The 26,013-nt window shown below is 62.0% G+C and overlaps 3 protein-coding genes and 13 non-coding genes across 16 annotated transcripts; 14 read left to right on the plus strand and 2 right to left on the minus strand.

Moving 5' to 3' along the window:
* Positions 1-96: 96 nt before the first annotated feature.
* LOC130158489 (5S ribosomal RNA) lies at positions 97-215 on the plus strand. Its single transcript, XR_008825330.1, has one exon. It is a non-coding gene; the product is annotated as a 5S ribosomal RNA (ribosomal RNA).
* Positions 216-786: 571 nt separating this feature from the next.
* Positions 787-905, plus strand: LOC130158493 (5S ribosomal RNA). The gene has a single exon (XR_008825332.1). It is a non-coding gene; the product is annotated as a 5S ribosomal RNA (ribosomal RNA).
* Positions 906-1,476: 571 nt separating this feature from the next.
* Positions 1,477-1,595, plus strand: LOC130158494 (5S ribosomal RNA). The gene has a single exon (XR_008825333.1). It is a non-coding gene; the product is annotated as a 5S ribosomal RNA (ribosomal RNA).
* A 570-nt stretch (positions 1,596-2,165) lies between these two features.
* On the plus strand, positions 2,166-2,284 carry LOC130158565 (5S ribosomal RNA). Its single transcript, XR_008825404.1, has one exon. It is a non-coding gene; the product is annotated as a 5S ribosomal RNA (ribosomal RNA).
* Positions 2,285-2,854: 570 nt separating this feature from the next.
* Positions 2,855-2,974, plus strand: LOC130158510 (5S ribosomal RNA). Its single transcript, XR_008825350.1, has one exon. It is a non-coding gene; the product is annotated as a 5S ribosomal RNA (ribosomal RNA).
* A 573-nt stretch (positions 2,975-3,547) lies between these two features.
* Positions 3,548-3,666, plus strand: LOC130158495 (5S ribosomal RNA). The gene has a single exon (XR_008825334.1). It is a non-coding gene; the product is annotated as a 5S ribosomal RNA (ribosomal RNA).
* A 570-nt stretch (positions 3,667-4,236) lies between these two features.
* Positions 4,237-4,355, plus strand: LOC130158508 (5S ribosomal RNA). Its single transcript, XR_008825347.1, has one exon. It is a non-coding gene; the product is annotated as a 5S ribosomal RNA (ribosomal RNA).
* Positions 4,356-4,925: 570 nt separating this feature from the next.
* On the plus strand, positions 4,926-5,044 carry LOC130158496 (5S ribosomal RNA). The gene has a single exon (XR_008825335.1). It is a non-coding gene; the product is annotated as a 5S ribosomal RNA (ribosomal RNA).
* A 573-nt stretch (positions 5,045-5,617) lies between these two features.
* On the plus strand, positions 5,618-5,736 carry LOC130158497 (5S ribosomal RNA). Its single transcript, XR_008825336.1, has one exon. It is a non-coding gene; the product is annotated as a 5S ribosomal RNA (ribosomal RNA).
* Positions 5,737-6,307: 571 nt separating this feature from the next.
* LOC130158498 (5S ribosomal RNA) lies at positions 6,308-6,426 on the plus strand. Its single transcript, XR_008825338.1, has one exon. It is a non-coding gene; the product is annotated as a 5S ribosomal RNA (ribosomal RNA).
* A 571-nt stretch (positions 6,427-6,997) lies between these two features.
* Positions 6,998-7,116, plus strand: LOC130158499 (5S ribosomal RNA). Its single transcript, XR_008825339.1, has one exon. It is a non-coding gene; the product is annotated as a 5S ribosomal RNA (ribosomal RNA).
* Positions 7,117-7,686: 570 nt separating this feature from the next.
* Positions 7,687-7,805, plus strand: LOC130158500 (5S ribosomal RNA). The gene has a single exon (XR_008825340.1). It is a non-coding gene; the product is annotated as a 5S ribosomal RNA (ribosomal RNA).
* Positions 7,806-8,375: 570 nt separating this feature from the next.
* Positions 8,376-8,494, plus strand: LOC130158501 (5S ribosomal RNA). Its single transcript, XR_008825341.1, has one exon. It is a non-coding gene; the product is annotated as a 5S ribosomal RNA (ribosomal RNA).
* Positions 8,495-8,613: 119 nt separating this feature from the next.
* On the minus strand, positions 8,614-14,825 carry AIRE (autoimmune regulator). The gene is made up of 12 exons (XM_056358887.1): positions 11,953-14,825; positions 11,678-11,852; positions 11,418-11,570; positions 11,244-11,315; positions 11,027-11,140; positions 10,773-10,898; positions 10,542-10,610; positions 10,119-10,275; positions 9,837-10,046; positions 9,655-9,742; positions 9,344-9,412; positions 8,614-9,176 (listed from the first exon to the last, which is right to left on the minus strand). The coding sequence occupies exons 1-12, from the start codon at positions 12,091-12,093 to the stop codon at positions 9,096-9,098; spliced, it is 1,455 nt and encodes a 484-aa protein (XP_056214862.1). The 5' UTR covers positions 12,094-14,825; the 3' UTR covers positions 8,614-9,095.
* Positions 14,826-14,895: 70 nt separating this feature from the next.
* LOC130158058 (uncharacterized) lies at positions 14,896-19,658 on the minus strand. Its single transcript, XM_056358379.1, has 2 exons — positions 19,524-19,658; positions 14,896-18,528 (listed from the first exon to the last, which is right to left on the minus strand). Exon 2 carries the CDS (start codon positions 18,493-18,495, stop codon positions 17,650-17,652), a length of 846 nt encoding a protein of 281 aa, XP_056214354.1. The 5' UTR covers positions 18,496-18,528; positions 19,524-19,658; the 3' UTR covers positions 14,896-17,649.
* SCLY (selenocysteine lyase) lies at positions 19,561-25,604 on the plus strand. The gene is given in 14 exon segments (XM_056358375.1): positions 19,561-19,782; positions 20,489-20,571; positions 20,640-20,752; positions 20,844-20,944; positions 21,074-21,229; positions 21,538-21,666; positions 21,777-21,941; positions 22,284-22,337; positions 22,339-22,391; positions 22,735-22,771; positions 23,121-23,204; positions 23,370-23,472; positions 23,648-23,723; positions 24,362-25,604. Coding segments are annotated over 14 exon segments (1,536 nt in total). The 3' UTR covers positions 24,522-25,604.
* The last annotated feature ends 409 nt before the right edge of the window (positions 25,605-26,013 follow it).

Genomic DNA, 26,013 nt, shown 5'->3' on the forward strand with positions numbered 1-26,013 from the left:
GTTGCGGGCGCCCTGCGTCGGGGTTGTGGGTGTCTGCAGGGTTGTGCGTGAGCGTGTGTGGCGTTTGTGGAGAGGGCTGCTGGCGGGAGAGGGGGTGCCTACGGCCATACCACCCTGAGAACGCCCGATCTCGTCTGATCTCGGAAGCTAAGCAGGGTCGGGCCCGGTTAGTACTTGGATGGGAGACCGCCTGGGAATACCGGGTGCTGTAGGCTTTTTACCGAGGGGCGCCTGCGGGAAGCCCCCCCCCTTTTGCGGCAGGGGCGTTGCGGAGGCTTGGGGGCCTTGCGCGTGAGCTGGTGCTGCTTGCGCGGGTCAGGCTGGTGGGGGCGGGCGGGCGCGGTGGCGGCCTGCTGCCCCCGCAGCCTCGTTGCGGAGGGCCGAAGCGTGGCGTGGGAGCGAGCGTGGCAGCTGCCTGTTGCGAGGGCTGCCGTTAGGTAGCGGGGGGCCGTTGCGTTGCGGCCGGTAGGTGCAGGCGTTGTTGCGCGCGTGGTGCTGGTGGTTCAGGTGTGCGCGGGGATTGCCTGCTGCTGCCCTGGCCGGTGAGCGAGGAGGGCTGTAGGGCGGTGTGCGAGCAGGGTAGGTGTTTGTTGGCGCGGTCTGCATGGGCGCGGTGCGGGGCAGGTGCGTGCTGGGGGTAGTTGCGTGTGTTGCGTTGGGTGTTGGTTGTGTGTCGGGTGTGCGGGGTCGGTTGCGGGCGCCCTGCGTCGGGGTTGTGGGTGTCTGCAGGGTTGTGCGTGAGCGTGTGTGGCGTTTGTGGAGAGGGCTGCTGGCGGGAGAGGGGGTGCCTACGGCCATACCACCCTGAGAACGCCCGATCTCGTCTGATCTCGGAAGCTAAGCAGGGTCGGGCCCGGTTAGTACTTGGATGGGAGACCGCCTGGGAATACCGGGTGCTGTAGGCTTTTTACCGAGGGGCGCCTGCGGGAAGCCCCCCCCCCTTTTGCGGCAGGGGCGTTGCGGAGGCTTGGGGGCCTTGCGCGTGAGCTGGTGCTGCTTGCGCGGGTCAGGCTGGTGGGGCGGGCGGGCGCGGTGGCGGCCTGCTGCCCCGCAGCCTCGTTGCGGAGGGCCGAAGCGTGGCGTGGGAGCGAGCGTGGCAGCTGCCTGTTGCGAGGGCTGCCGTTAGGTAGCGGGGGGCCGTTGCGTTGCGGCCGGTAGGTGCAGGCGTTGTTGCGCGCGTGGTGCTGGTGGTTCAGGTGTGCGCGGGGATTGCCTGCTGCTGCCCTGGCCGGTGAGCGAGGAGGGCTGTAGGGCGGTGTGCGAGCAGGGTAGGTGTTTGTTGGCGCGGTCTGCATGGGCGCGGTGCGGGGCAGGTGCGTGCTGGGGGTAGTTGCGTGTGTTGCGTTGGGTGTTGGTTGTGTGTCGGGTGTGCGGGGTCGGTTGCGGGCGCCCTGCGTCGGGGTTGTGGGTGTCTGCAGGGTTGTGCGTGAGCGTGTGTGGCGTTGGTGGAGAGGGCTGCTGGCGGGAGAGGGGGGTGCCTACGGCCATACCACCCTGAGAACGCCCGATCTCGTCTGATCTCGGAAGCTAAGCAGGGTCGGGCCCGGTTAGTACTTGGATGGGAGACCGCCTGGGAATACCGGGTGCTGTAGGCTTTTTACCGAGGGGCGCCTGCGGGAAGCCCCCCCCCTTTTGCGGCAGGGGCGTTGCGGAGGCTTGGGGGCCTTGCGCGTGAGCTGGTGCTGCTTGCGCGGGTCAGGCTGGTGGGGCGGGCGGGCGCGGTGGCGGCCTGCTGCCCCGCAGCCCTCGTTGCGGAGGGCCGAAGCGTGGCGTGGGAGCGAGCGTGGCAGCTGCCTGTTGCGAGGGCTGCCGTTAGGTAGCGGGGGGCCGTTGCGTTGCGGCCGGTAGGTGCAGGCGTTGTTGCGCGCGTGGTGCTGGTGGTTCAGGTGTGCGCGGGGATTGCCTGCTGCTGCCCTGGCCGGTGAGCGAGGAGGGCTGTAGGGCGGTGTGCGAGCAGGGTAGGTGTTTGTTGGCGCGGTCTGCATGGGCGCGGTGCGGGGCAGGTGCGTGCTGGGGGTAGTTGCGTGTGTTGCGTTGGGTGTTGGTTGTGTGTCGGGTGTGCGGGGTCGGTTGCGGGCGCCCTGCGTCGGGGTTGTGGGTGTCTGCAGGGTTGTGCGTGAGCGTGTGTGGCGTTTGTGGAGAGGGCTGCTGGCGGGAGAGGGGGTGCCTACGGCCATACCACCCTGAGAGCGCCCGATCTCGTCTGATCTCGGAAGCTAAGCAGGGTCGGGCCCGGTTAGTACTTGGATGGGAGACCGCCTGGGAATACCGGGTGCTGTAGGCTTTTTACCGAGGGGCGCCTTGCGGGAAGCCCCCCCCGTTTTGCGGCAGGGGCGTTGCGGAGGCTTGGGGGCCTTGCGCGTGAGCTGGTGCTGCTTGCGCGGGTCAGGCTGGTGGGGCGGGCGGGCGCGGTGGCGGCCTGCTGCCCCGCAGCCTCGTTGCGGAGGGCCGAAGCGTGGCGTGGGAGCGAGCGTGGCAGCTGCCTGTTGCGAGGGCTGCCGTTAGGTAGCGGGGGGCCGTTGCGTTGCGGCCGGTAGGTGCAGGCGTTGTTGCGCGCGTGGTGCTGGTGGTTCAGGTGTGCGCGGGGATTGCCTGCTGCTGCCCTGGCCGGTGAGCGAGGAGGGCTGTAGGGCGGTGTGCGAGCAGGGTAGGTGTTTGTTGGCGCGGTCTGCATGGGCGCGGTGCGGGGCAGGTGCGTGCTGGGGGTAGTTGCGTGTGTTGCGTTGGGTGTTGGTTGTGTGTCGGGTGTGCGGGGTCGGTTGCGGGCGCCCTGCGTCGGGGTTGTGGGTGTCTGCAGGGTTGTGCGTGAGCGTGTGTGGCGTTTGTGGAGAGGGCTGCTGGCGGGAGAGGGGGTGCCTACGGCCATACCACCCCTGAGAACGCCCGATCTCGTCTGATCTCGGAAGCTAAGCAGGGTCGGGCCCGGTTAGTACTTGGATGGGAGACCGCCTGGGAATACCGGGTGCTGTAGGCTTTTTACCGAGGGGCGCCTGCGGGAAGCCCCCCCCCCTTTTGCGGCAGGGGCGTTGCGGAGGCTTGGGGGCCTTGCGCGTGAGCTGGTGCTGCTTGCGCGGGTCAGGCTGGTGGGGGCGGGCGGGCGCGGTGGCGGCCTGCTGCCCCGCAGCCTCGTTGCGGAGGGCCGAAGCGTGGCGTGGGAGCGAGCGTGGCAGCTGCCTGTTGCGAGGGGCTGCCGTTAGGTAGCGGGGGGGCCGTTGCGTTGCGGCCGGTAGGTGCAGGCGTTGTTGCGCGCGTGGTGCTGGTGGTTCAGGTGTGCGCGGGGATTGCCTGCTGCTGCCCTGGCCGGTGAGCGAGGAGGGCTGTAGGGCGGTGTGCGAGCAGGGTAGGTGTTTGTTGGCGCGGTCTGCATGGGCGCGGTGCGGGGCAGGTGCGTGCTGGGGGTAGTTGCGTGTGTTGCGTTGGGTGTTGGTTGTGTGTCGGGTGTGCGGGGTCGGTTGCGGGCGCCCTGCGTTGGGGTTGGGGGTGTCTGCAGGGTTGTGTGTGAGCGTGTGTGGCGTTTGTGGAGAGGGCTGCTGGCGGGAGAGGGGGTGCCTACGGCCATACCACCCTGAGAACGCCCGATCTCGTCTGATCTCGGAAGCTAAGCAGGGTCGGGCCCGGTTAGTACTTGGATGGGAGACCGCCTGGGAATACCGGGTGCTGTAGGCTTTTTTACCGAGGGGCGCCTGCGGGAAGCCCCCCCCCTTTTGCGGCAGGGGCGTTGCGGAGGCTTGGGGGCCTTGCGCGTGAGCTGGTGCTGCTTGCGCGGGTCAGGCTGGTGGGGCGGGCGGGCGCGGTGGCGGCCTGCTGCCCCGCAGCCTCGTTGCGGAGGGCCGAAGCGTGGCGTGGGAGCGAGCGTGGCAGCTGCCTGTTGCGAGGGCTGCCGTTAGGTAGCGGGGGGCCGTTGCGTTGCGGCCGGTAGGTGCAGGCGTTGTTGCGCGCGTGGTGCTGGTGGTTCAGGTGTGCGCGGGGATTGCCTGCTGCTGCCCTGGCCGGTGAGCGAGGAGGGCTGTAGGGCGGTGTGCGAGCAGGGTAGGTGTTTGTTGGCGCGGTCTGCATGGGCGCGGTGCGGGGCAGGTGCGTGCTGGGGGTAGTTGCGTGTGTTGCGTTGGGTGTTGGTTGTGTGTCGGGTGTGCGGGGTCGGTTGCGGGCGCCCTGCGTCGGGGTTGTGGGTGTCTGCAGGGTTGTGCGTGAGCGTGTGTGGCGTTTGTGGAGAGGGCTGCTGGCGGGAGAGGGGGTGCCTACGGCCATACCACCCTGAGAATGCCCGATCTCGTCTGATCTCGGAAGCTAAGCAGGGTCGGGCCCGGTTAGTACTTGGATGGGAGACCGCCTGGGAATACCGGGTGCTGTAGGCTTTTTACCGAGGGGCGCCTTGCGGGAAGCCCCCCCCCTTTTGCGGCAGGGGCGTTGCGGAGGCTTGGGGGCCTTGCGCGTGAGCTGGTGCTGCTTGCGCGGGTCAGGCTGGTGGGGCGGGCGGGCGCGGTGGCGGCCTGCTGCCCCGCAGCCTCGTTGCGGAGGGCCGAAGCGTGGCGTGGGAGCGAGCGTGGCAGCTGCCTGTTGCGAGGGCTGCCGTTAGGTAGCGGGGGGCCATTGCGTTGCGGCCGGTAGGTGCAGGCGTTGTTGCGCGCGTGGTGCTGGTGGTTCAGGTGTGCGCGGGGATTGCCTGCTGCTGCCCTGGCCGGTGAGCGAGGAGGGCTGTAGGGCGGTGTGCGAGCAGGGTAGGTGTTTGTTGGCGCGGTCTGCATGGGCGCGGTGCGGGGCAGGTGCGTGCTGGGGGTAGTTGCGTGTGTTGCGTTGGGTGTTGGTTGTGTGTCGGGTGTGCGGGGTCGGTTGCGGGCGCCCTGCGTCGGGGTTGTGGGTGTCTGCAGGGTTGTGCGTGAGCGTGTGTGGCGTTTGTGGAGAGGGCTGCTGGCGGGAGAGGGGGTGCCTACGGCCATACCACCCTGAGAACGCCCGATCTCGTCTGATCTCGGAAGCTAAGCAGGGTCGGGCCCGGTTAGTACTTGGATGGGAGACCGCCTGGGAATACCGGGTGCTGTAGGCTTTTTACCGAGGGGCGCCTTGCGGGAAGCCCCCCCCCTTTTGCGGCAGGGGCGTTGCGGAGGCTTGGGGGCCTTGCGCGTGAGCTGGTGCTGCTTGCGCGGGTCAGGCTGGTGGGGCGGGCGGGCGCGGTGGCGGCCTGCTGCCCCGCAGCCCTCGTTGCGGAGGGCCGAAGCGTGGCGTGGGAGCGAGCGTGGCAGCTGCCTGTTGCGAGGGCTGCCGTTAGGTAGCGGGGGGGCCGTTGCGTTGCGGCCGGTAGGTGCAGGCGTTGTTGCGCGCGTGGTGCTGGTGGTTCAGGTGTGCGCGGGGATTGCCTGCTGCTGCCCTGGCCGGTGAGCGAGGAGGGCTGTAGGGCGGTGTGCGAGCAGGGTAGGTGTTTGTTGGCGCGGTCTGCATGGGCGCGGTGCGGGGCAGGTGCGTGCTGGGGGTAGTTGCGTGTGTTGCGTTGGGTGTTGGTTGTGTGTCGGGTGTGCGGGGGTCGGTTGCGGGCGCCCTGCGTCGGGGTTGTGGGTGTCTGCAGGGTTGTGCGTGAGCGTGTGTGGCGTTTGTGGAGAGGGCTGCTGGCGGGAGAGGGGGTGCCTACGGCCATACCACCCTGAGAACGCCCGATCTCGTCTGATCTCGGAAGCTAAGCAGGGTCGGGCCCGGTTAGTACTTGGATGGGAGACCGCCTGGGAATACCGGGTGCTGTAGGCTTTTTACCGAGGGGCGCCTTGCGGGAAGCCCCCCCCCTTTTGCGGCAGGGGCGTTGCGGAGGCTTGGGGGCCTTGCGCGTGAGCTGGTGCTGCTTGCGCGGGTCAGGCTGGTGGGGCGGGCGGGCGCGGTGGCGGCCTGCTGCCCCGCAGCCTCGTTGCGGAGGGCCGAAGCGTGGCGTGGGAGCGAGCGTGGCAGCTGCCTGTTGCGAGGGCTGCCGTTAGGTAGCGGGGGGGCCGTTGCGTTGCGGCCGGTAGGTGCAGGCGTTGTTGCGCGCGTGGTGCTGGTGGTTCAGGTGTGCGCGGGGATTGCCTGCTGCTGCCCTGGCCGGTGAGCGAGGAGGGCTGTAGGGCGGTGTGCGAGCAGGGTAGGTGTTTGTTGGCGCGGTCTGCATGGGCGCGGTGCGGGGCAGGTGCGTGCTGGGGGTAGTTGCGTGTGTTGCGTTGGGTGTTGGTTGTGTGTCGGGTGTGCGGGGTCGGTTGCGGGCGCCCTGCGTCGGGGTTGTGGGTGTCTGCAGGGTTGTGCGTGAGCGTGTGTGGCGTTTGTGGAGAGGGCTGCTGGCGGGAGAGGGGGTGCCTACGGCCATACCACCCTGAGAACGCCCGATCTCGTCTGATCTCGGAAGCTAAGCAGGGTCGGGCCCGGTTAGTACTTGGATGGGAGACCGCCTGGGAATACCGGGTGCTGTAGGCTTTTTACCGAGGGGCGCCTTGCGGGAAGCCCCCCCCCTTTTGCGGCAGGGGCGTTGCGGAGGCTTGGGGGCCTTGCGCGTGAGCTGGTGCTGCTTGCGCGGGTCAGGCTGGTGGGGCGGGCGGGCGCGGTGGCGGCCTGCTGCCCCGCAGCCTCGTTGCGGAGGGCCGAAGCGTGGCGTGGGAGCGAGCGTGGCAGCTGCCTGTTGCGAGGGCTGCCGTTAGGTAGCGGGGGGGCCGTTGCGTTGCGGCCGGTAGGTGCAGGCGTTGTTGCGCGCGTGGTGCTGGTGGTTCAGGTGTGCGCGGGGATTGCCTGCTGCTGCCCTGGCCGGTGAGCGAGGAGGGCTGTAGGGCGGTGTGCGAGCAGGGTAGGTGTTTGTTGGCGCGGTCTGCATGGGCGCGGTGCGGGGCAGGTGCGTGCTGGGGGTAGTTGCGTGTGTTGCGTTGGGTGTTGGTTGTGTGTCGGGTGTGCGGGGTCGGTTGCGGGCGCCCTGCGTCGGGGTTGTGGGTGTCTGCAGGGTTGTGCGTGAGCGTGTGTGGCGTTTGTGGAGAGGGCTGCTGGCGGGAGAGGGGGTGCCTACGGCCATACCACCCTGAGAACGCCCGATCTCGTCTGATCTCGGAAGCTAAGCAGGGTCGGGCCCGGTTAGTACTTGGATGGGAGACCGCCTGGGAATACCGGGTGCTGTAGGCTTTTTACCGAGGGGCGCCTTGCGGGAAGCCCCCCCCCTTTTGCGGCAGGGGCGTTGCGGAGGCTTGGGGGCCTTGCGCGTGAGCTGGTGCTGCTTGCGCGGGTCAGGCTGGTGGGGCGGGCGGGCGCGGTGGCGGCCTGCTGCCCCGCAGCCTCGTTGCGGAGGGCCGAAGCGTGGCGTGGGAGCGAGCGTGGCAGCTGCCTGTTGCGAGGGCTGCCGTTAGGTAGCGGGGGGCCGTTGCGTTGCGGCCGGTAGGTGCAGGCGTTGTTGCGCGCGTGGTGCTGGTGGTTCAGGTGTGCGCGGGGATTGCCTGCTGCTGCCCTGGCCGGTGAGCGAGGAGGGCTGTAGGGCGGTGTGCGAGCAGGGTAGGTGTTTGTTGGCGCGGTCTGCATGGGCGCGGTGCGGGGCAGGTGCGTGCTGGGGGTAGTTGCGTGTGTTGCGTTGGGTGTTGGTTGTGTGTCGGGTGTGCGGGGTCGGTTGCGGGCGCCCTGCGTCGGGGTTGTGGGTGTCTGCAGGGTTGTGCGTGAGCGTGTGTGGCGTTTGTGGAGAGGGCTGCTGGCGGGAGAGGGGGTGCCTACGGCCATACCACCCTGAGAACGCCCGATCTCGTCTGATCTCGGAAGCTAAGCAGGGTCGGGCCCGGTTAGTACTTGGATGGGAGACCGCCTGGGAATACCGGGTGCTGTAGGCTTTTTACCGAGGGGCGCCTTGCGGGAAGCCCCCCCCCTTTTGCGGCAGGGGCGTTGCGGAGGCTTGGGGGCCTTGCGCGTGAGCTGGTGCTGCTTGCGCGGGTCAGGCTGGTGGGGCGGGCGGGCGCGGTGGCGGCCTGCTGCCCCGCAGCCTCGTTGCGGAGGGCCGAAGCGTGGCGTGGGAGCGAGCGTGGCAGCTGCCTGTTGCGAGGGCTGCCGTTAGGTAGCGGGGGGCCGTTGCGTTGCGGCCGGTAGGTGCAGGCGTTGTTGCGCGCGTGGTGCTGGTGGTTCAGGTGTGCGCGGGGATTGCCTGCTGCTGCCCTGGCCGGTGAGCGAGGAGGGCTGTAGGGCGGTGTGCGAGCAGGGTAGGTGTTTGTTGGCGCGGTCTGCATGGGCGCGGTGCGGGGCAGGTGCGTGCTGGGGGTAGTTGCGTGTGTTGCGTTGGGTGTTGGTTGTGTGTCGGGTGTGCGGGGTCGGTTGCGGGCGCCCTGCGTCGGGGTTGTGGGTGTCTGCAGGGTTGTGCGTGAGCGTGTGTGGCGTTTGTGGAGAGGGCTGCTGGCGGGAGAGGGGGTGCCTACGGCCATACCACCCTGAGAACGCCCGATCTCGTCTGATCTCGGAAGCTAAGCAGGGTCGGGCCCGGTTAGTACTTGGATGGGAGACCGCCTGGGAATACCGGGTGCTGTAGGCTTTTTACCGAGGGGCGCCTGCGGGAAGCCCCCCCCCTTTTGCGGCAGGGGCGTTGCGGAGGCTTGGGGGCCTTGCGCGTGAGCTGTGGGTGGTTGTTGGTGTAGGTTGGGCGGGCTTGCGTCTGTTTTCACCACTGGTGCTCTGTTGGGAGTATTTGTTTTTAATTAAAGTTTGGATGTCTGTGGTATTTTCTTTAGTTTGTTGGTATAGTTTTTCTGTGTGTGGTGTGTTTTTATGTTGTCCCGTTGAAGTGCTTCAGTTTTCTGCTGGTGTTGCTCATCCTCCGTGTGCTGTGTACTGTAGGGTTTTTATTTCTATTTGTGTTTACTGGGTTTTATTTTTTTTTCCCTCTTGTAGATCCTTTATATTTTTCCTTTTTCTGATCTTATGTATGTATGCTGTGTGAACGCTGTGTCTATATTCTTCAGCTGTGACATGCTTTTTGCAGGACTCCGTTGTTTGCCTGCATGCTGTGACATTGCAGTGTTTGATGATGTCGCGTACTGTCGTGGTGCTGTAATGCTGATGAGTCCCTCGATACAGCGGCCCCTGCGCCTGTTACTACGCTGCCTGCACATTGAGGGCTCTGCTGGCAGCAGACTCTAGGTGAAGAGCCCATGGGTGTCTGCGAGGGGCCGTGCCATGCTCTGGAACGCCCACTGCAGGATCCCATCCCAGGTGCCCTGCAGAAGAACTCCCAGTGGTCACACTCCCTTTCCATTTCCCTCTCTGCCTCTGTCCCCACTCCCTCTGCCTTGCCCCCAGGCCAGCGTCACCCTCTTTGTCACACTGGAGTCCGGCATCTCGCTGTGATGGACTCTGCCCGTTGGTGTCCCCCCAAGTGCCATACCTCACCCAGGAGTGTGTCGAGCTCATCGCGGCTCAGCACTGGGTCGCTGCCAAGGGAACCATCCTCTGCCTGCGGGAGGAGACGTGTCCTGCCAGCTCTGTGGCCTGCCCGCTGCCTTCTGGCTTGGCCTTGGTGCCGGGATTCAATCCCTCACCTGCTGCTGCCCCAGCTTATCCCCCATCCTCTCCAGCACAGCGTCACTTACCCACCTCCAGCTACAGCCGGCCTGACCCTCACCCAGCTGAAGCGCTGTTCCTCACACCACCTCACCCGCCATGTCCCTGGCAGGGCCAGGCACTGCTTGTACCAACCTTTGCTGCCTGTAGTGGGTCACCAGTGGTGCTCTCTGTGCTGCCTGTGGCTGTGGTGCTTGCGCAGGATATGCAGAGCAGCGGCCCCCTACAACCGCCAGGGGTGACACGGACTGGACTGTCAAGGCAGCCCCCCTGCAAGGGGCTTTAGGGCCAGCATGGGGGGGATGACAGGAGCTCACCGGGGGTCTCCGCTGGGCACAGAGTAGTTTTGGGGTGCAGGGATCCAGGTGAAGCAGCGGCCACAGACGGTCTCATCCCTTGCACCCTGCCGGGTGCCGCACGTCTCCTCCCCCGGGGTCTCAGGGGGTCGCTCTACAGCCGCGTCTGCTCCCCGCAGCGGTCCTGGCTCAGCTGCACTCGCCATGCAGAAGCCGCACCGCCATGTCCCGCTGCACAGCCAGAGCATGGCAGTGAGGGACAGCCAGGGGACACTGGGGTCCCCATGGTGCCCCGGGGCTCACCTGGGGACACGGGGCAGCGGGGGCACCAGGCAGGTGAGGTGGAAGGCCCTGGGGCAGCCGTCGCAGCAGATGAGCTCACCGCCATCGCCACAGGCCGCACACTCATCCTCGTTCTCCTGTCCCGGGGGATCACCGATCCCCCCAGCAGGCTGCAACCCTGGCTATAGCAGGGCTTAGGCTGGCAGGCGACCCCGTAGCCTGGCACCCCCCCTTCCCCCCCCAAACTCTGCACCCAGCCCACCACCTGCTTTCAGGGTAGGAATTGCCTGTTTCCAGGGGGCTGTAGCGTGGTGACCCTGGCAGCTGAGCCCCTGTTGCTCAGCCAGGCCAAAGGGACACGCCAGGGACACCCTGATGCCCCTGGCTCAGTGGGTGCCTCTCGGGGTGCAGCAGATGCCAGGCCCGGGGCTCACCTGGTGGGGCACAGGGTTGGGGAGGGGGCGCGGTGGGCACTGGCAGCCGGCCCTGGGGGTGCAGCTGGGGCTCCCTGCTCTGTGGGAGGGAAGAGAGAAGTGCTGGGAGGAGCTGCCAGGACAGCCCAGTTTGGGGGGCACCCCCACGGCATGGCTGTGCTGCCCGGCAGGGACAACCCTCCGCCACAGCCTCAGGCAGCTGCAAAAGTGGGGTGACAACATGTGATGGTGAGGTCCGTACGCTTTGGGGTGCCTTGGGCCGGGCAGGGGGCTTCAGGCTGCGGCTCCTGCTCCTGGCCCCCGGCTCCTCGCCAGCAGCGGGGGTGCATGGCTCGTCCCTGGCTTTGCTGCCCCGCCTTGGAGCTGCCTGTGAGAGAGGCCGAGAGCAGCTCCAGCAGGACCCCCACCCCCCCACCCCCCTGCCCGGGGTGGCTCCTGAATCTGGGGGGCTAAACTGGGCAGGGGGCTGGTTGGGCAGGGCTGGGGGGCACCTACCTGGCTCCAGCACATGTTTGATGAGGATGCCCTCGACGGCCCCACGAGTGACGGGTACCTCAGTGCCCGCCACAGCCACCGCTCTCTGCACCGAGGCAGCCACTGCCTGCAGGGCTGCAGGCAGGGGGGCAGCTCAGCAGGGCAAGCAGCCCCCCACCCTCCTCTGCAGACAAACGGGGTGCACAGCCAGACGCTGCCCAGGGGGCCTGGCACTCACCACCAGCACGAGCGGTGCGGGGGGCATCCGTGCCCTCCGGCTTCCTCACGGTCCTCACCTTCACCAGGGGCCCTGTGAGGTTGTGAGGGTGGGCGTCGGGGAGCACAGCACCCTGATGCCTCAAGGACCCCCTCGTGCCCCACCCCATCTCCATCCCGCTCCAGGTCTCCGTACCGGGGCTGGCAGTGTGCCGTGGGGAGGGCTGCGTTGGCCGGGCCCCATCCTGCTCCTCGAGGGCTTTCCTCTTGCATTGGGGTCTGTGTGGGGCCGGCGCCATGGGGCTGGGGGATAGACGCCTGCCACGGCGCTGCCGCCCCAGCTCCACCTCTGCAAGGGGAACATGGAGAAGGACAGGCACAGCTGGCCCTGGGTGCCACCCCTGCCCACCAGCAGCCGCCGGGGATGCCAGCCTCTCCTGCCCGGCCCCCTGCTACCTCTGGGGAAGGCGCCGCGGAGGGGCCGGAGCCGGCTGTAGCGCTCCAGGTTGTAGTCCTTGAAGAGGACAGCCCAGAAGTCACGGACAGCAGCAGCATCGCGGCCCAGCAGCCAGGTGAGCAGCGCGTGGAAAGCACGGTGGGAGCCTTCCCGCTCCGTCCGGCTCAGCGTCTCCTGCCAGTGTCACTGTGGCCCATCAACACGTGTCCCCATGCCACCAGCTGGCCCCAGCCCCGCCATGGCGTGGCCATCCTCTCCCGCCCCGTGGCCTCACCTTGAAGATGTGCTCAGGGACAACATCGTGGTCAGCCAGACCATGCAGCAGCGGGAAGACATCGTCCACCGCCATGGCGATCTCGGTGCGGTGCAGCTTCAGCAGGTGCCGCAGGTCCCCTTCGCCCCCCAGCCCCGCCATGCTGTGGGGACACTGCCAGGGCTGAGCGGCCCACCCCGGCGCTCCCCCTTTAATACGCCTTGGCCACCGACAGCGGACACCTCATCGGGCCCCACTCATTTCTGTACAAGGCTGTGTAACCTGAGAGCATCCTCGCTGCTTCCGGCTGCCCCCTCGCACCTCTGCAAGCCCCAGCCCCGGGGGCTAGGGTCAGGCTGCCCCCCAGCTCGGGGCACTGGCAGCCAGTGCGGCAGCATTAGCCGCTGCTGTGCAAGGACACCCGAACCCACCGCGACCATCCTGGGGAGAGGGGGCCAGCTGGGCTGAGGGCCCCCCACCTCTCTCCTCCCTGCGGTCAGCCAGGCATCACCCCAAAAGTCCTGGACTTTCCGCAGCACCTGCTTCTCTCATCCAGAAACTCAGCCATCCGAGCACGTGGGCAGTAACACCCCGGCAGGGGGGAAATGGAGCGTTTGCCCTGGTGACCTGCAAACCACCTTCTGCAGGCTGGTGGGAAAGCGCTGACACAAAAGAAACTCCAAACACACATGTCCAGGTATGATTAGGGACACTGAACAAGCAAACAGCCCACGTAAAGAATCACTCCGCTGCCCTCCAGCCTGCCAGAGCGACGGCAGGGCCACCGGCACGCCCGGGGATTACCTGGGTGGGTGCTGCCTGCAGCTCTGCCATCACCCGCTCTGGGAAAAGGGCAATAAAGTGGTTTCACTGGATGCATGCAGCTGTAAAAAACTTGAAGCTGGGGGAAACAGAGCCCTTGGGAGCATCTGGCATAGGAAAGTCTGGGGTTCTGGCACTCCTTACCAGATGGCCGGGAAGGAGAGACCTCTAAAGCTCCTATCCCAAATCCCAAACGTTTGGGATTTCCCCAGGATTTATTTCCAGCCCCTCTGCCCCCGGAGATTGCACTCAGCAAGGCGATGCGGCTCAGAACATTCATTAGTAAGTGCTAAAAGACTGGGGCGGTATCTGCTGGCTCCAAAGCTGTGCCAGGAGGAAGCAGCTGCTGTCCAGAAACTCAGGAAGAATAACAAGGCAACACCCTCTGTGGGAGCAGGAAATACCCTGATACATGTCTGGTTAATAAATTAATGTGTGTACCCATGGAAATGCTTGGCCTGAGGCTCCTTTCAGCATTTGGGGGGACCTGTCCCACAGAGGCACTGGGAGCTGTGGGATGGGGGTCAGGCAGGAGCTGTGCTGGGTTCCTGTGCCCCACTCCAGGGTTTCAGTGCCCAGCTCCGTCACTGCAGGGATGGCTTTGCCACCACCTGCCTGATGTGCCCCCACCCCAGGGGACAAAACATGGGTGTCAGGCAAAGTGGGAGGTCCACCTCCCCTCCTGGAGCTCCCCCGTGGCCCAGCCACAGGTGCTGAGCACAAGCACACTCATGACAGTCTCACAGGTCTGCTCCACCCTTCCCAGAAAAGCCATTTTCCCTGGTGTCCCGCCTGTAGTGCCACAGTTTGTCACTCTAGAGGAGCTCCTGCACCTCTAGAACAAGGCTCCAGTGCTTGTGGTGGGGGCATCCTCCCTGTGCCCCCCCCTGCCCACCTTCCCCTCGGTTATGGGAGCCCCTTTGCAGGCAGGTGCTGCCCAACACAGCCACAAGCTGTGTGCCCACAGAGCTGGGCTCAGACTTGTTTGAAATTCCAACTTTGTGACTGTTTCTGTGCTCTGAATCACAGATTGTTTTCCACATCCAGCCTGCTCAGCAGTGCAATAATTTGCATTTTGGGTTGTTTTCTCCCGGTTTCTTTCCCTTTCTCAGATGCTATGCAGGAGGCAGAGCAGCAGCTGGCAGGTGCCATGTGGAGAGGCACATCCAGGAGGTCGGTTGAGTGTTTCTGTATGACCTCACTTCGAGCAGACCTTGGCAGCAGTAAGGCACTTGTAAGGGCCACAAAAAGTCAGCTTTTGCTTGCAGAGGGGCATAAAACCCTCCCTGGGGCTGGCATGAGCCCTGCCTGGCTGCGAGGGCCTGTGGCTGGCGCGCAGAGGAGCCTGGCCACACTCAGGTTTCAGGAGCCCTCTCTTTTCTATTGCCCCCCCCTGCAGAAACCTGAGCCAAAGATTTAAGGCAGGCGAGCTCAATTTGAGCTCAAATCTGACTGCAAAGGCTCAAGATGTTTCTCCACCAACACCCAGTTAAATCAGCAACTCAGAATCCTTCAGAAGCATCTGCAGCCCCCGGGATGCCCCGATGCCGCCCTCCTGCGAAAAGCTGTTGAAGCAAACACGCCCTTTCCAGCGTTGCTTCCTTTCCTCTTTCCCTTCCACACGGGGGTTCTGTGATGCGAACCATCGCCCTGCGTGTCTCAGACACCGCCTGCCCCGTGGCTCCTCTTGCACAACACGTCCCTGAATCAGTCAGGAGAGAACAAGCAGGCGGGGCGCCCACCCACGGGCTCACGCCAGGAAGACAGGGTGCCCCCAACCTTGCCTCCGATACCCATTTCCCCAGGCCTGAAGCACACTGAGCCCAGCCCAAGTGAAGCCCTGTCACCGTGCACAGAGGTTTCATCCCTCTCCCCTTACCTTCAGCTGCTCCAGGCTCCAGCATTTTTGGTAAAAACAAAAAACAAAAAGGGCTGCAGGTGAGGCCCCGATCCTAGACTCCCGTTTCCAGCAGCTCACCTACTGCTGCCCCACGTGCCGTCTGGATGGGAGTGGGTCCACCCATGTGCTTCACAGCTGCTCCTGCAAGAGCCTGGGAGGGAGAGCTGGAGTAAAAAAGATTTATTTTAGCTTCAGTTTCCTCTTTCCTCCCCCTTTAGAAAGAAGAAACAAAAGCCCAGAGGTATGTTATATTAATTTATTTGGGACACACCAAAAAAGGAAAGTCAACAACTGTTAACGTACAAAAGTACAGAATCCTGGGACAAGATTTACTGTCCTAATTAAAAAGGCACCATGGTCCCAAAGGAGAGTAATCAGAATACATCATTTAGAAATTTTCCCCCTGTTGCAGCAGAAACAGAGCCAGGCTTTGGCTCTATCCACAGTCAAACCCAGTTAAAAATAAAACCAACACAAGTATGATTTAAATGCGATAAACACTGCTCAGCCTGTACAAGATGTCATGAAAAGAATCACAGCCTAGAAGATGGTCGGAGTATTTTTTTTTTCCTTTTTCCAAACAGCAAAGGTGACAAATCACCGAATATATAACAGGAAGACAGCAGACTCCTGACGTCTTCAGCTCGACTTTCTGTAAGACATGTCAGTTAAACCAAAACTAGTAGGCTGAGTGTGGGGCTTTGAATGAAATGTAACTCCCTGTGGTATACAGGAAGTCAGATTTGACAACCTTAAATTCCCTGAATCCCTGAAAATCATAAAACACTATACAGCTGTGTTCCGTATTTGAGTCAACCCTGGTGGATTTCTTTACACATGAGCATTTATACTGTCAGCTATATTTGTAATACAAAGGGGGTTTTACAGCAGTTATTAAAAAAATTCTAGTTCGGCGAGGTCCGAGCTTGGCTATATTCCCTGCTGAAACAGAGCTGCTGGTGTAAAAGCCCAGTGAGAGGCTCGAGTCCAGCACCTCAGGGCTGGAAGGCAAATAGTTTAAACGTGACATAATTTGCACGGGAAAGTCAGTGAAGCACGTCAGAGAGAGGAGGAGAGAGAGGGCTGCAAACCCTCAAGCAGCAGAAGCTGAAAAGTGTTGCAGAACGCGGGCGTGTGCGATTAAACCTGTAACGACACTACTGGTGATGTGGAATACACGGAGTTTGCTAAACATTTTGGAGCAACTTACCATGAAGAACTTCTTAGAGACAGAGTAAGGATCCTGGCCACTACTAACGAGCAAGGTCACTGCGAAGCTGATGCAGCGCTCTGAGCCGGATGGACCCATCCTTAGGCAGAGGGAGGGAGCAAAAGTACGCCGGAGCCTGCCTGAGCAGCAAGGCCACGGCAGCTGCCACCTCTTGTGCTCATCGCTAGCTCTGCTGCGTCCCAGTCAGACCAGCAGCTAATTTGTGTTTCATTCCTCCTTTGGCATAGGACTTCAAAGCAGTCCAAGAACTGATTCATCAAAAGTAAAGGAGCTGTCAAAATTATTCGTACATGCATTTATTGTTAAGGGAGCAAAAGCCAAAGAATGAAACAGCACGAGTTAATGTCAGTAAAATGATGTGCAGGACGGAGAAGAAAGAAATGAGGGAAAGCTGAGATACTGGAGTGGGGAAACCAACATTCACACTGAAAGGTAAATTTGAAAACCAGGCAAGTTTGCACTCTTTCTACCAGAGAACTTTCGTGAACAAATAGAGACTTGGGGGTTTTAATCTTCAGTGTAGTCTGGCAAGGTTTGGGAATCTCACCAGAGAGATCTCCAGCACTGGGTTTCACTGAAAGTTCAAGTCTCTCATCTTTAAAAACCAGTAAAGCAACTCTAACTAAAAATGGCAGATACCTTCACACTGCCGATACCCAAGAATCACCGACACGTCACTGCTCAGGATGTATGTGGGCAAGAGGGTTACATTTTGTTCAAACAAACTCTGGGTGGAAAACTACCATTTCCACCCTGCTGGTCTGCAGGGACCTCAGGGGGTGGAAAAGCAAGCCCAGACTCAGGTGCTTACTGCTGTAAGTACCACAGCTACCCACACCTGGAAAGGCTCTTTCTTCCCTATAACCTAAGAAGACAGGATAACAGTTTATAAAATTCTTCCAATCTTAATATTAAATAATGCAATTTGCATCCTTCCCCCTTCCTCTCCCCCCCCCCCCCCCCCCCCCCCGCAGAAAATAAAATATTATCACTTCATTTAGGATTCACACCTCAAATCCTAGATTAGGGACTTCATGTTAAAACTCATCCAATTATGGGAAGGTAATTATCCTGATCAAGGAAACATTGTTAAAATAGAATCTAGAACAAAACATTCAGAATCACCAATGCTTTTACAGCCAAAGCACTCAAAAGTCTCCTGATCTCTCTCTCTCCCCCTCCTCGAGCAAGGGAGCAATCCCTTCACAAAACCACAGGGTGCCTCTCCAGGCCTGGGTAACACAAGCTGAAAACCAGCTTCCTTCCTCACAGCAATGCCAATTTCTGCTGAAAGGGGCCAAGCACCTTTCACTCCCATCGAAACCAGCAGGAGTTAGGGCTTTTCAGCATACGAATTTTCTATTAGCAAGAAGTCCAAGTTATTTCCCTGCAGTAAATGAGAGTCCTGTTTCGTACTGTTTGTTAGGCCACCACTGGCTCAGAAATGGTGAGAGACTTCCAAAAACCCATGGATGTAGACAGGACCTTGGAAGAAGAGGCTTAAGTGCTATGTAACTTTAGATCATCTGCTATGTTTGAGCCTTCACATCGTTAGCCACTGACTACTTATTCTTCCAAATTTATGTGTTTTAGTCCTTGCCGCTGTTGTCATTTCAGCACTCTTCCCCAGAGGCAAGATGCTCCTGAGCTCTGGCTTGGAGATCTACAACAATCACTTCCAATTGACGGTGGGATTTCAAACTTGCCTAACGTGTGCATTGCCACCTCGTACTCCAGCAGCTCTGCCTGCTGACTGCGGTGTGCGCTAGCAGTTTTTGACCTTCTGCACAGTCTCGTAGAACCCAGGCCTAACTCTCCTGATGCTCATCCGTATATGCTGGCACTCCAGGGGCATGGTGGCGCTCGCAGGAGTCGTGGTGCACCGGCGCTTCCTTCTGCCCCGCAGTGAAAACGCCGGAGCCCCGCCGTTCTCCTCTGCAGGGTAGGATTCATCCACACTTGTGCCTTCATCTGATTGCTCATCACTTTTATATTTCACTTCCTTTGCTTTGTTTCCTTCCTTCTCCTCCTTGGCGAGTTTCCTGAAGTGCTCCAGACATTGTATCTTTTGTCTTCTTTCCATCATCTTCAATTCTGGCTTGTCTGTGAAATCTTCATAGTACATTTTTCTTTCGCTTCTTTGATCTTCAAGAAATTTCCACTCAATACTAGTCATTTTTATTCCACTGTATTCCTCCAATTTATTTCTTGTCTGCGTGTCTGTACAAAATACATCAAAGAGCTTCTCCGAACTCTCGTTGAATTTGTCTGCTCGCTCGGTAAAAGCCTGGTTCTGTCTCTGCTTTCTGGTCTGATACAATCTTGTAAATTCCTCGTACATTTTGAGGATAAGTTTCTTTATGTTTTGTGTCGCAATGGTGTGCAAGTTGCAAACCAACCAGTGCTCTTGCAGGTGCTCAGCGAGCAACTGGGCCGCACCTTCTTTGGACCGCTGGGCCTGGCCAGCTCTTTTGGGCTGCAATAGATACAGCATATTCTGAACTACATCCTTCTTGGTTGGCAGTATTCCCCGCGTGAAGCCTGAAGCCTCTACATATTCAACAGTCCCCAGCTTCTTCCGTGCCCTCACCTCGGTATCCAGTGATTCCATCACTGCTCGTTTATCGTGTAGTTATGACATAATCTGAAAGACGAGAAAAAAAACCAAAGGGTATGTCAAATGAAGCTTTTCTTTTTTTCCTGCAGCAAAAATAAACAGATGAGAAAATGTGCTCAAGCCAATAAGATCTGGGATTTTATGGTGCACTCCGTTGCTGTTGGACAGCTGCTGCGTTAGCCCAGCCCATTAAACAGCTGCACGCCAAGACCATCTCGGCTCCTCTGTGCTGTTCTTAAAGCCCAATACAGTGCGTTTGTTTACGTTAATTAGTTTTTAATTGGGTTTTGGACTTCAAGTTGTAAATTACAGTAAATCAAGACCGCCTGGGGCATCGGGCTTCCAGGCCGGCACGAAGGACTGACAGGCAAGCCGCAGCGCCGCACAAGTTCCCTTGCGCGGGCGGCTCGGAGCAGGGGAGCTCGTTCCCCTGCGGCTCCTCCCGGCGACAGCGGCCCCGGAACAGTGACAGCTGGCCCCGCCGGTGCCCCCCGCAGCACCGAGGCCTGGGCTGCGATTACTCGCGGCAGCCCGCCGCGTCCCTGCCCAGGCCCGGCCTGCCCCGCAGCATGACTGGCACTTTTCCCGGCGGCGCGGTGGCCCGGGCCGAGCGGCACCGCAGCCTGTCAGCTGCGGCCCGGCCCCTCCGCCCCGGCCGGCGGGGCCCGCGGAGCCACGAGGCCCAGACTCGCCGAGGAGATGGGCCGGCCACAGGCCCCGGGCAGGCCTACGGACCCCCCACCATCTCGGCCGCCCTCGGCCGGCAGCTCCCGGAGGCGGCGGCGCGCCGCGGGGCCGCGGTATCGGCACCGGGGGAGCGGAGCCGGGGGCGCCCCCCACCCCCCTGCGGCCCAGGGCCCCCTGCCGCGCTGAGTCACGGCGCGGGGCCGAGAAGGCCCCGGGCGTCGCCCGCCCGCCCCGCCTAAGGCTTCCTGCGGGCCACGGGCCCCGGGCGGGGGTCGGCGGAGCCTGACGCGCCCTGCCCCCGGCCCGGCCCGGCCCCTCCCCTCCCCGGGGCTCACCGCCATCTTGGAGGGGGGTCTGCGGAGCCTGCGCAGGATGGATTGGGGGGAGCAGGCCGAGGTTGCTGCCGCCATCTTGGAGAGGGGCAGCGCCGCGGCAGCTACCGCCCGCCCCTCCCGGAAGAGCCCGCCCCCCGCCGCTCCCGGCTCGACGGCGCACGCCGGAAGTGCGCCCCGCCTCGCGTCTGCCTCTTCCGGCCGGACGCGGCGGCAGCGGCCGCGGGATTGGTTGCGCGGGGAGAGGGAACGGCGCAGGACAGTGAGTGCGCGGGCGGCCCCGCGCGCTGCGGGCCCCACCCCCGGCATCCCCTGGTGGGGGGAGGGGGGGGTGCCCGTCGCGGACCCCAGGAGGAGCCGATTGGTCGTGCCGCGGGCGCCGCCTTCCGGGAGCCAATGGGAGCCCCGCGGGCTCGGCGTCTCCCGGCCAGTGGGCGGGCGCAGTGCCGTTGCGACTGTGACGGCAGCTGATTGGCCGCTGCACAGGCGGCGGGGTGCGGCTTGGCGGGCGGGCGGGCGTCATAGCGGCGGGGAAGGTAGGAGGGACTGAGTGGATTGTCGGGTGCTGTTATTGTGGGGCAGGGGAGAGGGAGCTGATTGGTTAGGGCCATGATGGGGGGGAACGAGGGAGGGACCTCATTGGTGGACACGACGGCAGTAGGGCAGTCAGGAGGCTGCTGATTGGTGGGTGCCGTGGCGGTGGGGCAGGCAGGAGGGAGCTGATTGGTGGGTGCCGTGGCAGTGGGGCAGTCAGGAGGGAGCTGATTGGTGGGTGCCATGGCAGTGGGGCAGTCAGGAGGCTGCTGATTGGTGGGTGCCATGGCAGTGGGGCAGTCAGGAGGCTGCTGATTGGTGGGTGCCATGGTGGTGGGGCAGGCAGGAGGGAGCTGATTGGTGGGTGCCGTGGCAGTGGGGCAGGCAGGAGGGATCTGCCTTGTTCCCTCCGCCAGCACCGACTGTGGTCCCAGGGAGGCAGCAGCAGCGGGACAGTGACAGCAGCGATGGGTGCTGGGACGGAGCCGGCAGAGGGACGTGTCGACGCATGGCAGGGGTGAGTGCCTCGCCCCACTGCACCCCTGCCCACCCCCACACCACCTCACCCACCACCTGTCCCTGCAGGAGGATCTACCTGGACCACAATGCCACCACCCCGCTGGCCCCCGAGGTGGCCCAGGCCTTGGGGGACGCCATGCACCAGGCCTGGGGCAACCCCAGCAGCTGCCACCCGGCAGGTGGGGACCAGGGAGCCACCACCTTGGCTTGTGCTGCGGCAGGGCCTGGCTGTGGGGGCCCATGGCGGAGCTGCCTGCTCTCACCCTGCAGGCAGGAAGGCAAAGGAGCTCATCAGCAGTGCGCGGGAGAGCCTGGCGAGGATGGTGGGGGCCCGGCCAGAGGACATCGTCTTCATGTCGGGGGGCACAGAGGTGGGAGTGGCCGCCATGTCTGTGCAAGGCGGTGACCCCCCTTCCCACTGCCACGATGAGGAGGGTGGGGACAAAGGGTGCTGCGCTCCCTCTGGGCCTTCACTTTCCCCTCTGCCTTCCTCTTTTCAGGCAAACAACATGGTGATCCACACCGCCCGCAGGCACTTTTCTGACAGCCGGGCCGGGCTGGGGGACGGTGGGGGGATGCCCCACATCGTGACGTCAAGCGTGGAGCACGACTCGGTCCGCCTGCCTCTGGAGCAGCTGGTGACAGAGAGCCTGGCGGGGTGAGCGGCAGAGGGACTGCAGGGGATGCGCTGGGGACACCTGGCTGCACACTGGGGTTTGCTGGGGAGGGCTTTGCTCTGCCGGCGTTTCCGTGGCAGAGGGCGGGGAACCTTCTTGCTCTGCCAGGTTCCCCCTTCTGCCCCTCAAAGGGCACTGACCCCCCATATGTCCCTGTTCCCTCGAGCTGGGTGCAGTGCCCTGCTGGCACCCGAGGCCAGGTGCTCCCGCCTGCTGCATGGGGCGTGGGCAGCCCTGGGTGCTGTTGGCTCTCCCAGAAAACCTCAGGGCTTGTTTCTTGGCTCACAGAAGCCACCTTTGTGCCTGTGTCCTCACAAAGCGGGCGGGTGGAGGTGGATGACGTCCTTGCCGCCGTCCGGACGACCACCTGCCTGGTTTCCATCATGTTGGCCAATAATGAGACCGGGGTCATCATGGTGAGCCTGAGAGCAGCAAGCGGTGTGGGGTGGGGACAGCCTTGCAAAAAGGTGCTGGGTGAGGGGCAGCAGGTGACCCCTGGGATGCAGATCTTCTGTCCTCCTACTAGCCTGTTGCAGAGCTAAGCCAACGCATCCGTGCCCTCAACCAGCGGAGAGCGGCAGAGGGGCTGCCCCGGATCCTGGTGCACACTGATGCAGCGCAGATGATTGGCAAGGGACGCGTGGATGTGCAGGAGCTGGGGGTGGACTACCTGACCATCGTGGGACACAAGGTATGGCCCTGTTCACATGGCCCAGATGCTCTTCGCCCTCAAAGATCTATCTGTTGGGGTTCCAGGGAGACTTTGGGAGCCCCCCACAGCTTGATACCTCATCAGTGGCCAGAGTTTTTCTGCTGGATGGTGCTCTGAAGAGGGTCTTCAGCTGGGTGACAAGGCTCCTGCGAGGCAGGGGGACCTTTTGGTGAGGGGGAGCAGGAGGAGGCTGAGGGCAGGGGACAGCTCTGCAGCAGCCTGTGCCTGTGAGACAGGAGGGCACTTGGATTTGGGCAGCAGCATAGGAAAGGGACACCTGGCAGGTGTCCCCAGGGTTACCGTGGCTGTTTCTTCCCACAGTTCTATGGCCCACGGATTGGTGCGCTGTACGTGCGTGGCCCGGGCACTGCCACCCCCGCTGCACCCCATGCTCTTTGGAGGGGGACAAGAGAGGAGTTTCCGGCCAGGGTAAGGTGGCTGGTGGTGGCCCGGAGAGCTGAGTCTTGGGGTGGTGGCCAGACCACCCGTGGCTACTTAGTCTGAGCTGAGCTGGCAGCTGTGTCACCTGGCAGCCCTGGGGCAGGTAGCCCAGCGCAGGGAGATGGATGCGTGTGTGGGAACTGCAGGAGCCTGTGTGCAGGCTTTGCTGCAGGAGGAACCACAGGGTGGAAGTGCCCCCTTCCCCACCACCTCAGAGAGGTGTCTGGGAACCCCTGCCAGTGGTGAGGTGTTTCCCAAAGGGAATGTCCATGTCCCTGAGGTTGGGTTTCTGGTCTAGAGAAATAACTCACTGCTTCCCCTTCCCTTCCAGCACTGAGAACACCCCAATGATCGCTGGCCTTGGCCAGGTGAGTCGGTGGCGGTCACGGGTGCGTGGTTCCCTAGGGGTGCTGCCCCGTGCAGCCAGCATGGAGACAGCCACTGCTTATTAGAGGTGACATGCTCGGGGTTCTGTAGGGTGGGTGAACTAGTGGCAAAGGAGATGGGGCTTTCTGGTGCCAGCCAGCTCTGGAGCACCTGCCACAGGCTCCGCGTCCCTGGCAGCGGGTGGTCATGCAGTTCACATGGTGCAAGGCACCAAGAGGCTTTTGGGGGACGCGGGGGACCTGGCGACTGCAGAAGCTGTTCCTGGGCTGGGCCCATGTAGCAGGGGGCTGCGCATAGAGGGAAGTGCCTGTCTGGGTTTGCTCTCCTCAGGCTGCAGAGCTAGTGAGCAAGAGCTGGGAGGCCTACGAGGCTCATATGCGGGATGTTCGGGATTACCTGGAAGCCAGGCTGGAGGTGAGCAGACCTGGTTCCCGTTTGTCTCTCCCCTCCCGGGGGCTCAGCCTGCAGAATGTGGGGCCTGGAGCCAGGGTGGGTATGTACCTCTGGCCCTGCTACCTCCTCATCGGGACAGAGCTGCTCGCCAGCCCAGAGTGGCTCACAGCCCTCTGATTTCTCCAGGCCTCCTTTGGGAAGCAGAGGATCCACTTCAACAGCCACTTCACAGGCTCCAAGCGACTCTGCAACACCTCTAACTTCTCCATCCTGGGCCCAGGCCTTCAAGGTAGCTCTTAGCCCACCACTGTCCCATGACGGCACCCACGGAGCCAAGCACCTGCTCTGCACAGCACCCTGCAGCTAGAGACCAGCGGGTCTTGGCGTGAGCAGAGTGATGAGGCAGGCAATGGCCCTCGGAGAGAGCCTGGGTGCTGGGAGACCTGTGTTTGTGTGTGCTGCAGGGCGAAGGGTGCTGTCTCGCTGCAAAACACTTCTTGCCAGTGTTGGGGCTGCTTGCCACTCTGAGAAAGGGGACCGGTAAGCAGCTGGCTTTGCCAGGGCATCTTCCCACAGGAGCACAGGTGGGAGGGAGGGGAAGAGGACAGGGAAAGGGACTGTGGATTGCTGTGAGCAGCATCAGCTGGAGCAAAGAGGGTGCAGAGCTTTCCAGAGGGGCTGAAGGGCTGCAAAGGTTACACAGACACAGCTGGAATGCTTGACTTCGTCCCTCCTGGCTGTGGTGATCCAGCAGAGCTTGGAAGTACCCTTCAGCGCCTGGCACTGCCAGAAGAGAGTCTGCCTTAGGTCCACATCTGCCTGGCTCACCTGCTCAAGCCCAGTTGGGGTCTCCAGTGGGCTCCTTTAGGGGTGTGGGGGGATGGCAGGTGTGTTTGGCCTGGCCTAGAGCAATGCCCTGTAGACGCAGCAGAGCTGCCAACGATGGGGACACAGGAGATGTTCTTAGAAGGGAAAAGCCAGATCCACCATAGGGCAACAAGCCCAGTGGAAGCAAGTGCCTCTGGAAAGTGAGCAGGGCACTGTGCAGGAGACAGGTTTGCCTGGAGTGCATCTGCAGATTTCACTTCTTAATGGCTTGGTGAAACTTTCTGGTGATCCATGTGCTTCCTCCTCAGCCTTTGAGTTAAACCTGCTCACCCCCCGGGTCTATGTTTCAGGCCCTCCTCGGTTCTGCTGAGCTGTGGGATCCCCTATGACGTGGCGCAGAATGCCTTGCGGCTGAGTGTGGGGCGAGACACCACCCGGGCAGATGTGGACCTGGTTGTGCAGGACCTCGTGCTGGCTGTGGCACAGCTGGACCAGGACCAAGCCCCATAGACCCTGGGAATCGCTCTCCAGTCATCACCCAGGTTCTCAGGACGGGATTGTGCCTTGCTCAGCCCCTGGTTGCTGGCTGCCTGTGTCAGATTTGGCTCAGGTTTTGCACCTCATCCCTAAGTTGAGCTGACTCAGCCTGCAGTTTGGGATCATGGACCAGACACTGGGGAGGTGGTGGCTGGTGGTGTCAGGAGGAGGAAGCAGGGTCATCCATTTCAGCAGCAGTGTGCTCTTAGGTCTGCTTAGCTGCATCTCAGCTTGCACTCACAGCGATCACGGCGGGGCCAGCACAGCTCTGCAGCACATGTGGCAGGAGCAGAGAAGCTAGCACAGGCACGGGAGGCAGCAGGGAGCAGTGCTGAGAAGGGGGCTTTGCTGCTTTGGGGCTGGGGGAGCTCATCAAGAGCTTGTTCAAGACTCTGTCAGCCCCACTGCACGGTGCCAGCATTCAGGGAGTCCCGCTGTCAGATGCTGATTGCTTGCCAGCACCTACCCAGCTGGCCGCACATGATAGTCTCAAAGCTCGGCTCCATCCAGAGCGTAACAGGCGTGGAAGCCATAGGAGATGGAGCCTTTTGCCCTGGTTGCTTCCACAAAGGAAGCTGTCCTGCTGTCTTGTTGCTCAGAGGAGGAAAGACCATCTGCCCTAGAGGAAAACGAGGGTTGAGAGAAACACAGCAGGATTCTGGGCTGGGAACTGCCCTGCCCCTGCCAGGGCCCTAAGCTACCAAAGGATTTTTCAGCTGGGAAGGTGCTGGGCACGGCTTTCCTGGCGCTGCGTTGCATTCCCTGCTCCCTTTCCTCCTGTCCTTCCTACAGTGGGCAGAGCTCCTGTCGCTGGCTCCGCTTGCTCTGAAAGGAAGGGTTTTGTCGAGGCAGCCAGAACTGTGCCAGCACCCGAGGAAACACGTCTCCCCTGTTTGGCCCAGGCGGTCGCTCTCATCGCGGACACGGGAGGACACGAGTGTCACGCAGATTAGGAGCGTTGCCGGCTGGGCTGACTGATGTCAGGAAACCTGGTCTCCCTGCATATTCATAGAAATAAAGCAATTGCTGCTGCTATGGCTTTTTCCAAAGTAAAAATGTATTTTTCATGGTGTTTTCCATGGGGGAAGCTGAACTGGTTGGGGTCATCTAAGCAATGTCTTTTCCCTCAGAAAACACCCGTTTCCCAGAACAGAGGCACAGTCTGCTGGGGTGGAGAGGTGCCTGCTGGTCCTGGCTGGCATGGAGCCCATGGACACAGATTCTTAGATGCTGGTCTTTCTCTGTAGTAGCCACACATTAAGCACTGCCAGGAATACTGTTGGGAACCATAAAGCCCTGAGGCTTTTTGTGAATCTAATTTCTAACAAGTGTTAGGACCCAAGCATGCTGCCTTGAAGCCACTGGGTGCCTGTCAGGCTGTTCAGTGCTACTGCTACTGCTCACACCTCAATCTCAAATGCAGTCTTGCCTGTTTCTTTTTTTCTCTCCCTTGCATAATAGTTGA

Source organism: Falco biarmicus, chromosome 13 (assembly GCF_023638135.1).
Source record: "Falco biarmicus isolate bFalBia1 chromosome 13, bFalBia1.pri, whole genome shotgun sequence".
Classification (NCBI taxonomy): Eukaryota; Metazoa; Chordata; class Aves; order Falconiformes; family Falconidae; genus Falco; species Falco biarmicus.

Coding starts and splice junctions, on each gene's coding strand:
- LOC130158058 (XM_056358379.1), bottom strand. CDS start 18,495: ATGGAATCACTGGATACCGAGGTGAGGGCACGGAAGAAGCTGGGGACT.
- AIRE (XM_056358887.1), bottom strand. CDS start 12,093: ATGGCGGGGCTGGGGGGCGAAGGGGACCTGCGGCACCTGCTGAAGCTG. Junction 11,141..11,243: donor CCGCACCGCTCGTGCTGGTG/GTGAGTGCCAGG, acceptor CCCTGCCTGCAG/CCCTGCAGGCAGTGGCTGCC. Junction 10,276..10,541: donor CGCCCCCTCCCCAACCCTGT/GCCCCACCAGGT, acceptor TGCTATAGCCAG/GGTTGCAGCCTGCTGGGGGG.